Source organism: Aythya marila (genome assembly GCF_965140915.1).
Source record: "Aythya marila genome assembly, chromosome: W".
Taxonomy (NCBI): Eukaryota; Metazoa; Chordata; class Aves; order Anseriformes; family Anatidae; genus Aythya; species Aythya marila.
The window spans coordinates 6,215,333-6,226,322 of NC_139081.1; the positions used below are offsets into that span (position 1 = coordinate 6,215,333).

The following is a 10,990-nucleotide window of genomic DNA, read 5'->3' on the forward strand; positions in this document are numbered from 1 at the left end:
CTTGGCCATGAGGGCACACTGCTGGCTCATGGTCAGCCTGTCATCCACCAGGACCCCCAGGTCCTTCTCCTCAGAGCTCCCCTCCAGCAGGTCATCCCCCAGCCCGTACTGATACATGTTCCTTCCCAAGTGCAGGACTCTACACTTGCTGTTATTAAACCTCATTTGGTTTCTTCCTGCCCATATCTCTAGCTTGTCGAGGTCTCGCTGAATGGCAGCGCAGCCTTCTGGCATGTCAGCCCCTCCTCCCAGCTTTGTGTCATCGGCGTACTTGCTGAGGGCAGACACTATTCCCTGATCAAGGTCATCGATGAAGATGCTTTTCTGCAGAGAAGCAATACCCTTTATGATTTATTATTTACAGCCATTTCCCACACCCACACACTTTCCTGACAAAGAGCCACATCAAAAAAAGTTTTTTTTCTTTAATATATTTTTAATTGTATACTAAAGTTCAGTAGAGATGGGGTTTTGACTGCATACAAGTTACTCAAAAATTGGATCTAGGCAGAGATTCATTAGCAATCTGACATATTTCAAAGGATAAGTTTATTCAATCAGGCCACAAAAATAATATTGTATACAAACAGTAACTAAGAAGAGCTGCAGGTTCAAGAGGTTTTCAATTACAAGTTTTGAGAACTCATTAGGAAATAAATTCAAATATAAGTCACAATATAAAATAGCGGTTCCATATAGCTTTTTCGAGTTTTAACTTAATTCAGAGTGACACTTGGTTCAGTTTGCCTCGTTCTTTGAAGCTTCATCAAAGTTTTCAACAAGATCTAGAAAAATAAACATTGATATTAGAGTTTGATCCGCTTCTGCTTTGCCACACTTTTTTTTTCCTGAAGTTCTACCTCATATCAAGCACTTAAAAGGTTAAAAAAAGAAGTCATCTTAGAAAATACAGATCAAATAACGTTTAAGAGCTCCAGGGTTCGTTCTTTATGCCAAGAAGTTTTAGAATTATGCATTATAATGAACCAACTACTATCATTTAACTTTACTATACCCACAACTAAGCAAAGTGATACTAACAAGGCAGTTTCTTCCCAGCCTTCTTATTGAAGATGAAATAATTAACTTAGCCATAGTTATTACTCATCCACAGGACAAATGCTACCTCAAACCAATGGTTCACCCAGTCTCACAGTGTCTGAAAACAGATATGTAACCCGTTCAAATTCTGTAACAAGAAGTGACTAGTCAATACTCCTTCTGTCCTTGGCTTAACCTTATGCTACACATGTTCTCTCTCAGAAAATCACTTCCTTATCCTCCATTTCATGTTCGTTCTTACCTGGAACTTCATCATCATCTTCACCAGTAGCAAGTGGTGCTTTCTCATCCACAGCTGCAAGAGCAAGTAGTTTCAAATCATTATTCAAGCTCACCATAGGCATCTTGATTACAAAGTTTTTTGTTTTGGTTTGTTTTTTTTGGAAAACATTTGCTAAGAGTCTGAGTTAAGCTGCAATGCTCTAAACAATTCCCCTGCTAAATAAACACAACTAGCCTAGGAAGCTCACATTCCCTTTGTTACTGATCATGCTCAAACTCTGGAAATGCGAAGATGCATGCTAGAAACAGTTTGCTAGTTACTATCCTGTACCTCGAGCCATTGAGCACTTTGTAGCTGAAAATGAACCTCTGACTACTCAGAGGTTCTCAAAGCTTACTTATTTTACAACATCAACAATTTATAAGGAAAAGAGATGAGTCCTTATGATCCTTGGCCTTCAAGAAAAATTAAGGTGTAATTTTGAAGCTGCAGGCAGACAGCTATAACTAAAGGCTCTTAAAGATCATCTTGTTCCCTGGAAAAGTCAGAGGAATATGAAACTAGATGCACAATTTTACACTTAAGCAATTGAGGTAACCACGTGTTTTGGTCCACATCTCTGCAAACTCAGTCACTATTCCCATTTACTGAAGATACTGGGACTTAAACATGTCCAATGTAGCAGGCCAATTAGTATCTGTGAAACCGTGGCACTCTAATGCTAGGAATAGTTAACTCAGGTCCCTGGGTGCCTGTGCCACTACTACTACTGCTATTTTTAGTAGTACTACCTAGGTTAAGCTATCCCACATTTTCAATCATCTCAGTCTATTCTAATTAATCCTTCCCAGTTTTCAAGGAAAACATGAGGAAAGATGGGTTTATACCAGACTTCTAAAATCAGGTTACAGTGATTTCAGAGAACTAGGACAAATCAATGCAGAAACTTTGGTCTGAAAAAGGGCTTGTGATGAGGTCATCACTAACTCTTTTTGTTTTTAACAGCAGAAAGCTGGTACCATGTGTAGTGGGTTTACGTGGCAAGGTTTTGGTAGCAGGGAGCCATAGGGGTGGTTTCTGTGAGAAAGATCTAGAAGCTGCCCCATGTTTGGGAAGGGCCCCATTGTTTTCCAGATCTGAGCCAATAAGCGATGTTGTTTTGCGCCTCTGTGAGAGCATATTTAAGACAGGGAAAAAAACGCTGCGCCACACAGCAGCCGGGAGAGTCAAGGGAGTGAGAGAACAGCCTTGCACATGCCAAGGTCAGTGTAGAGGGAGGGGGAGAGGTGCTCCAGGCGCCGGAGCAGAAGTCCCCTGCGGCCTGTGGTGAGGACCATGGTGAAGCAGGATGTCCCCCTGCAGCCCATGGAGTACCACGGTGGAGCAGGGTTCCACGCTGCAGCCCATGGAGGAGACCACGGTGGAGCAGGTGGACCTGCACCGACGGAGGCTGCCGCCTGTGGAAGACCCCTGCCGGAGCAGATTCCGGGCCGGACCTGTAGCCCGTGGAGAGGAGCCCACGCAGGAGCAGGTGACCCGGCAGGAGCTGCTGCCCGTAGGGGAGCCAGGTTGGAGCAGTTTTCTCCTGAGGGATGGACCCCATGGTACGAACCCATATCTGGAGCAGTTCTGGAAGAGCTGCTGCCTGTGGGAAGCCCACGCCGGATCAGTTCATCAAGGACTGCATCCCGTGGGTGGGACCCCACAGCACAGGGGACGAGAGTGACCGAGAAGGAGCGGCAGAGAAGAAGTGCTGTAGACTGACCATAACCCCCATTCCCCCGTGCCGCTCGGGGGGAGGAGGTGGAAGAGGGTGGATGGGGGGAAGGTGCTTTTGTTTTTTTTTTTTTTCCTTTGTTTTCTCACTTCTCTCGCTTGTTAGTTGTAGGCAATAAATCTTACTATCTCCTTATGCCGAGTCTGTTTTGCCCGTTACAATAATTATTGCGTGATTTTCTCGTCCTTATCTCAATCCTTGAGCCCTTTTCACATATTTTCTCCCCATTCCTCTTTGAGGAGGGGGAGTGAGAGAGCGGCTGTGGTGGAGCTCGGCTGCCCACTCGAGCGGAACCACGACACCATGTTATTTCCTCCTAAGCTGTCTGCATTTTTCTCTCACCCCTAAAACCAGACTAAGTTTCCTTTAGCACCTACAAATACAGTTATCTCAGATACTTCACTCTTTTGATGTCAGGCTTCCAAATCTAGCAGACAATGCTGAATGGAAAGTTTTGTACAACTACTTCAACATCCACCCGAAGTAGAAAAAAATAGCCATTTACCAAGTCATACAAAAGGAAGCACTTTAAACAAGCTTCCCTAATACTAAAACTGCACAATTCAGCTTATCCAGAATATACCCATTTTGTTATGAGAAGAGAGATCTTAGTGGATCATTTTTAATCCTTCAAGTTTTCTTTCTTTCAAGCCCTGCTACTATCACACAGAAGCTACAGAGATGACATTAGGAAGGAGGGACCTGAGCTGCACAGGGAAAGAAGCAGTTTACCACCTCCTGAAAACTACTTCTAGTGGGATTTTTTTTCAGTAGGAAGTTAACAGGAGGGAAGTAACATCAACTTTAGGAATGGAAAAAGAGGCTGTCTTTGCCGGCAACAAAGCACAGAAAGAAGTGTAACAATCAAGTTCATTACTACCAAAAACTGGACACCTTGATAAGCTTCTTCATTTTCTCTGTGTTTCGGAAGTCCATTCCTTCCAAGGTATGGAACAAAGTATTTGAGAACAGAAAGTGGGAAGATCCTACCTGCAGGACATGAGGAATGTTCCCAAGTGTCTACAAGCCTTTTTCCTCCCAATTCTTGACCTGTAGCAGTACCACCTTTTCCAAACACTACATACTTAAGTTTCTCCTCTACTTTTCCCACACAATTCTAGAGAGAACCTGAATGTTTGTTCTTTTAGTAGTTTAAGGATGGAATAGGAAGTTGGCATATCCAGCTTAATGTTCATACCAGTCCTGTTCTCTACACTGTCCTACACACATACAGAAATTATAACGCTTTCATATAAGAACTGTGTAATTCCCTCTTAGCTATCAAAAAGCCCACACAAGAAATACCTTCATCATACTTGTGAGGGTGCAAAGCATTACCAAGATGCCTGTCCTCAAGTCACTCAAGTTTCCATTCAAAGTGGAAAAGACAAACATATTCAAAATATATCTTTTAAGAACTTAATTCTTCCAGAGTTAAATACGGTAGCCACATCAAGAAGTAAACTACCATGAAATCAACTCTAGCAACAACTTTCTAGACCTAGAACAACTGCAGGATATACTGAGAAACAAGTGCATCTGCTTTACTGTTATATGCTTTGTTGGATTTGAGCTATACATAAGATCTGAGTTCCATTTCTTTATAATCACGTTAAAATACGTTTGCAGAAAGTAGGAATGCACTGAATTTCACTGCAGCTATACAAGTAAGCCTACGAATGCATTTCATGCTGGTAGCAGACAAGTTTCAACTTACATTGCTTGGGTAGGGCTTCTGCCAACCTCCTCAGGCTGGAGAGACTGTCAGCTCCAAGCTGATTTAAGATACTAGGAAGCATTTCTGTCAGCTGCTTTGTCTCAGCATGGCCAGTAATAGTGAAAGTGTTAGCAGCCAGAGATGCCTGAACTTTAGGGTTATTGAAGTGAATGACTGTTCCTTGGTTGGTAAACATATTTACCTGAAAGAAAAAAAAAAAATCCAATACATTTCGAGCAGTTTGACGTAATTTTTCAATTTAACAGGAAACTAGCTGAAGTTCCTAGAGCTCAATAAAGACTTACTAATATACTTAAACAGACCAGATTAAGATATTACTTACCAGAAAATTAATATTGATACATTTTATATTTCTATATAGAAAATCATTTTTCCCCTTTGAAGCATTTACCTCTTCAATACCAGAAATATTGTTGACTCCCAGTTTCTTCAAAGAAAACTGAAGTTTCTTGTCATCTCCTGTAGCTGTTCTGTGGACAACCTTCTTCTTTCTGCGGGCAGTACCCTTTGCATAAAGTAAAATAAAATTAGTATTTAAGTAGTTCTTCACAAACTAATCCTCAGAGCCACATAACTTCTCTGCAGTCATCTACAAATCAACTTAATATACACAGTCCCATTTCTGTGTTATGGCACACACCACTCCACACTTCCAACCACACTGTAGCAGTCTTTCCCTTCCTATAAGGCAAGCTTTGCATGCTCCTGAGAAACATGAAGTTTTTAGAAAGCAATGAACTAGAGAACCTTTATTCCACAATTCTCATGGGAATTCTGCAGCATCGTATTTAGAAAAGAAAAATTGCAAGTTTTCCCTCAACTGTTATCATAGGCATAAAACCAAAGACTGAGGACAGTCTTCTTTAATTTCTAAGACCAACCTTCTATGATGACATGACTAGCTGGATGGACAAGGGGAGAGCAGTGGATGTTCTCTACCTTGATTTCAGTATGGCTTTTGACACTGTCTCCCATAACATCCTCACAGACAAGCTCAGGAAGTGTGGGATAGATGAGTGGTCAGTGAGGTGGATTGACAATTGGCTGGAGGGCAGAGCTCAGAGGGTCATGATCAGTGGCACTGAGTCCAGTTGGAGGCCTGTAGCTAACAGTGTCCCCTAGGGGTCTGACGCACTGGGTTCAGTGACATTCAATTTATTCATCAACAACATGGATGGTGGAACAGAGTATACCCTCAGCAAGTCTGCAGATGACACAAGACTGGGAGGAGTGACTGATAGCCCAGAGGGCTGTGCTGCCATTCAGAAGGACCTTGACAGGCTGGAAGGTTGGGTGGAGAGGAACCTCATGAAGTTCAACAAGGGCAAGTGCAGGGTCCTGCACCTAGGAAGAAATAACCCCAAGCACTAGTACAGGCTGGGGGCTGACCTGCTGCAGAGCAGCTCTGCAGAGGAGCCTGTGAGTCCTGGTGGACAGCAGGCTGGCCATGAGTCATCAATGCGCCCTTGTGGCCAAGAAGTCCAATGGTATCCCGGGGTGCATTAGGAAGAATGTTGCCAGTAGGTCAGGGGAGGTGATCCTGCCCCACTATTCAGCCCTGGTGAGGCCTCAACTGGAGTACTGTGTCCAGTTCTGCCCCCAGTACAAGAGGGGCATGGAGCTCCTGAAGTCAGTCCAGCGGAGGGCTACAAAGGTGATAAGGGGACTGGAGCATCTCTCATACGAGGAAAGGCTGAGAGAGCCAGGCCTGTTTAGTTTGGAGAAGAGAAGACAGAGGGGATCTTATCAACATATGCAGATATCTGAAGGGAGGGTGCACCAAGAGGATGGGGCCAGACTTTTTTTTTCAGTGGTGTCCAACAACAGGACAAGAGGCAACAGGCACAAACTGAAGCACAGCAAGTTCTATCTGAACATCAGGAAGAACTTCTTTTCTGTGCAGGTGACAGAGCAGTGGCACAGGTTGTGGAATCTCTTTCTCTGGAGATATTCAAAACCTGCCTGGATATCATCCTGTGCAACACACACTAAGTGACCCTGCTTGGTAGGGGGGTTGGACCAACCTCAACCATTCTGTGATTCTGTAATTTGTCTTTAGATCAAATGAAGCTAAGATGTGGAAGACTACAACACAGAAATTTAGTCTTTTGTCTAGAAAGCTTGATGTAGATTCCCTGTTCCCTGACAGTAATGAAAGAAATGGCTTCATTCATGTACCTTGACTACCACACAAATCAAGCAATACAAGGCCTATGTTAAATTGGTCTGAACAAAAGACTTCTCAATAAGTTCTTACAAATTGTCTTGAATCAAAGGCTATGTAGGAACACATACCTCTTCCCCCACATGCACACCTTTACCTATATTACATAGGGATATCAAGATTCAAACAATCTCAAGTTAATTTGAAGTGAATAGCTGCTGCTTTCATCTCCGCAAATTCAAGCTTCTGAAGATCACAGGATTTTAGTAAGCAAATTCTACCCTGATCAAGCTGAGACATGCTGTTCACACCCCTCTACATCTGTACTGAACAACGTGGGTACAGCAGACCAGTCATTTGCCAGTCTTCTAAGAAGGTTTGGAAGAGAAGACATGATGTTTAGCTGTACCAACACCCTATACAAAAATCTCAAATTACACATAAGTGCAATATCCCTCCACCTAAATATAATATTTGGCTTGTAAGACCTGAAGCCTCGCTATGTCATGAAAATTTTTCAGCAGAGAATGTGCAGCCTTTCCACACAAGGAGAAATTACTCTTCCCCCTTAGCTGATTACTTTGAGTGTGGAGGAGGCAATCTCCATTTATACGGTGACTTTGTCACAAAGAATTCTAGTAATCATTTCCAGTTATAAAACCAACAAACAAAAAAACATCAAGCTCAGACATTCAAAGTATTTCACAGGCCAATTTCGAAGCTGAATGGCAGCATCACCAGCATATTATAAGCATCACTTAATGTCTCTAGAAGACATATATTGAGCATAGAGTTGTAAGAGCTGCAACCTGAATGCATACTCTTACATGATCAATGACAGAAACGTGTTAGAATACATGTCAGTAACATACACATAATCAACAATATAATAGAGTAGTTCTCTGGTTAATTAGTAACCCATTTAAAGAACATGCAAAATCATCAAGCTAGTTAAAAACTAGTTTTCCTCTGATTTAAAGCTAAGTCTCCAGCTGAAGACAAAAACTTCAACACAGAAATGAAAGCTACTTGAGACTGTCAGTAATAGTTTTGTTGAATAGTTCTTATTCCAAAATAACACATATATATTTCCTCAAATATATAAACTATTATTAATGAGTCCTTGCTAAAAAACTCAAACCGTAACTTAAACATTTGCTAGCATACGTATGTTCAAAGTCTTTATTTATTTTTCAGATTATAAGTGTATCCAAATGTCATGATAAAATAAGAGGATCTTCCAAGCACATTATACTTCCTAATTCTATAATAATAAGAGCATGACAAGTACAGAAATTTCAGCTGTCCTAAAAGGCAAGAAAACTGCCATGGTCAACTTAAGGATGTATGACTTGAATTTGGAACATAACCCTCTATAATTTATTATGAGAGCTATACCTGAGCTCACTTGCTCTAAGGTCTACTTTAAGCCTTAAGTGCCTTCTAACTGCCCATATGAGAACATATGCTTCAAGTCAGCTATAACATAGAAAGCTGGAAGTTCAGCTCCTACATTCTGCTTCTGCTGAACTTGCTAGAGATCACTGAAGCAGGACAGCTTCCCCTACAGTCAAGCTGAACTGATAACCCTCAGGACTGCTCCCCACCCAAGCTTTCAGGGCCTCATGTCCCAGGCCCTGCATGTGGGCAGAGACGTGCAGTCTCATAAGCCAGGAGACAGGTAGGGGAGGCGATTCCTACCTTGCCACCAATGCGCACTTGAGCCTGGAGCTTGGCAAGCTTTTCTTGATTCATGATTGTTTCTTTCATCTGCAGAAGCAACAAGAAAGCCTATAAAACAAGCCAGGAAACACCCGACACCACAAGCCACAGCAACCCAGTGGTGAAGTAAGTATGCATCATAGACTCTGCAGCCACACACCCCCAGCAGGAGAACGCCCCAGCCCCGCCATGGTGGGAGTGAGATAAAAGTCTGCTCGCGCACAGTACCTCAGCCCATAACCGTCCTCCCTCCCCCCCCCAGCCACCGCCGCCATCCCCAGACACGTAATGAACCCTCCCAACCACCCCCACGGCCTCCCTCGTACCTTCCCGGGACGAACACAGCGCTACCAAAACGAGGAAAAACACAAAACCCCCAAACCGGAACACAGGGCGAAGTGCAGCCGCGGCAGATACCGAGATGGCGGCCGGAAGGGAGGTACTCCGTGTCGCACAGCGCATGTGCAGTCATCTCCTCCTCTGCGGCGGCGGGTAGAGCTGTCACCGTCACCGCAGGAGGAGTTGGGGGTTGGTCAGGTGGTATCGTCCCTGTAGCAAATGCTTGCGGAGATCTTTAGACTCCTGCATGCCGCAGCTCAAAAAGAAGATTTATTTGTACGGTCGAGTGAGGGTGTGAGGCTAAGCCCCTGGCCCCTGGAACGGGATCGATTCTTCCCTGCGTCTGGCTCGATGAGTGGTCCCTAGCACATGGCTGTACCTCTCAGCCCCTTTCTTGCTTTCAGCACCTGTCGTTTCCTTTTGTAACTTGTCACCCTGTCTTAGAGTGTTTTTCTGCCGTCATCAGAAATCCTTCATGATTCTTGGAGTATTTATTTTTACTTCAAAAAACAAAAGCAAACAAACAAAACAAACAAAAAAAAAAAACATACATTTAGATGTAGTACAGAGCACATTCAGACTATGTGACAGTTACCCTTTCTCTTCAGCAGTACGTGTTTGTTTGTTTTTTTGTGTGTGTGTTTTTTTTTTTGTTGTTGTTGTTGTTTTTTTTTTTTTCACAGAATCACAGAATTTCTAGGTTGGAAGAGACCTCAAGATCATCGAGTCCAACCTCTGACCTAACGCTAACAGTCCCCACTAAACCATATCCCTAAGCTCTACATCTAAACGTCTTTTGAAGACGTCCAGGGATGGTGACTCCACCACTTCCCTGGGCAGCCTGTTCCAATGCCTCACAACCCTTTCAGTAAAGAAGTTCTTCCTAAGATCCAACCTAAAACTCCCCTGGCGCAACTTAAGCCGATTCCCCCTCGTCCTGTCACCAGGCACGTGGGAGAACAGACCAACCCCCACCTCACTACAGCCTCCTTTAATGTACTTATAAAGAGCGATAAGGTCGCCCCTGAGCCTCCTTTTCTCCAGGCTGAACAAGCCCAGCTCCCTCAGCCGCTCCTCGTAGGACTTGTTCTCCAGACCCCTCACCAGCTTCATTGCCCTTCTCTGGACTCACTCGAGCACCTCAATGTCCTTCTTGCAGCGAGGGACCCAAAACTGAACACAGTACTTGACATGCGGCCTCGCCAGAGCCGAGTACAGGGGGACAATCACCTCCCTAGCCCTGCTGGTCACACTGCTTCTGATACAAGCCAGGATGCTGTTGGCCTTCTTGGCCACCTGAGCACACTGCTGGCTCATATTCAGCCGACTATCAACCAACACTCCCAGGTCCTTCTCTACCTGGCAGCTCTCCAACCACTCATCTCCCAGCCTGTAGCTCTGCTTGGGGTTATTGCGCCCCAGGTGCAGGACCCGGCACTTGGCCTTGTTGAACTTCATACAGTTGACCTCAGCCCATCAGTCCAGCCTATCCAGATCCTCCTGCAGAGCCTTCCTACCCTCAAGCAGATCGACACACGCACCTAACTTGGTGTCATCTGCAAATTTACTGAGGGTGCACTCGATCCCCTCATCCAGATCATCAATAAAGATATTAAAGAGGACCGGCCCCAGTACCGAGCCCTGGGGAATGCCACTAGTGACCGGCCTCCAACTGGATTTGACTCCATTCACCACGACTCTTTGGGCCCAGCTATCCAGCCAGTTTCTAACCCAACGAAGCGTATGCCAGTCCAAGCCAAGAGCAGCCAGTTTCTTGAGGAGAATGCTGTGGGAGACGGCGTCAAAAGCCTTGCTGAAGTCAAGGTAGACCACATCCACAGCCTTTCCCTCATCCACCAAGTGCGTCACTTTGTCATAGAAGGAGATCAGGTTCGTCAAGCAGGACCTGCCTTTCATAAACCCATGCTGACTGGGCCTGATCACCTGCTTGCCCTGCAAGTGCCG

At 44.3% G+C, this 10,990-nt stretch overlaps 1 protein-coding gene across 1 annotated transcript; it reads right to left on the reverse strand.

Moving 5' to 3' along the window:
* Window positions 1-431: 431 nt before the first annotated feature.
* Window positions 432-9,135, reverse strand: LOC309889540 (transcription factor BTF3-like). The gene is made up of 6 exons (XM_082782390.1): window positions 9,013-9,135; window positions 8,666-8,734; window positions 5,192-5,305; window positions 4,780-4,981; window positions 1,304-1,357; window positions 432-785 (listed from the first exon to the last, which is right to left on the reverse strand). The coding sequence occupies exons 2-6, from the start codon at window positions 8,732-8,734 to the stop codon at window positions 739-741; spliced, it is 486 nt and encodes a 161-aa protein (XP_082638516.1). The 5' UTR covers window positions 9,013-9,135; the 3' UTR covers window positions 432-738.
* Between the last annotated feature and the right edge of the window lie 1,855 nt (window positions 9,136-10,990).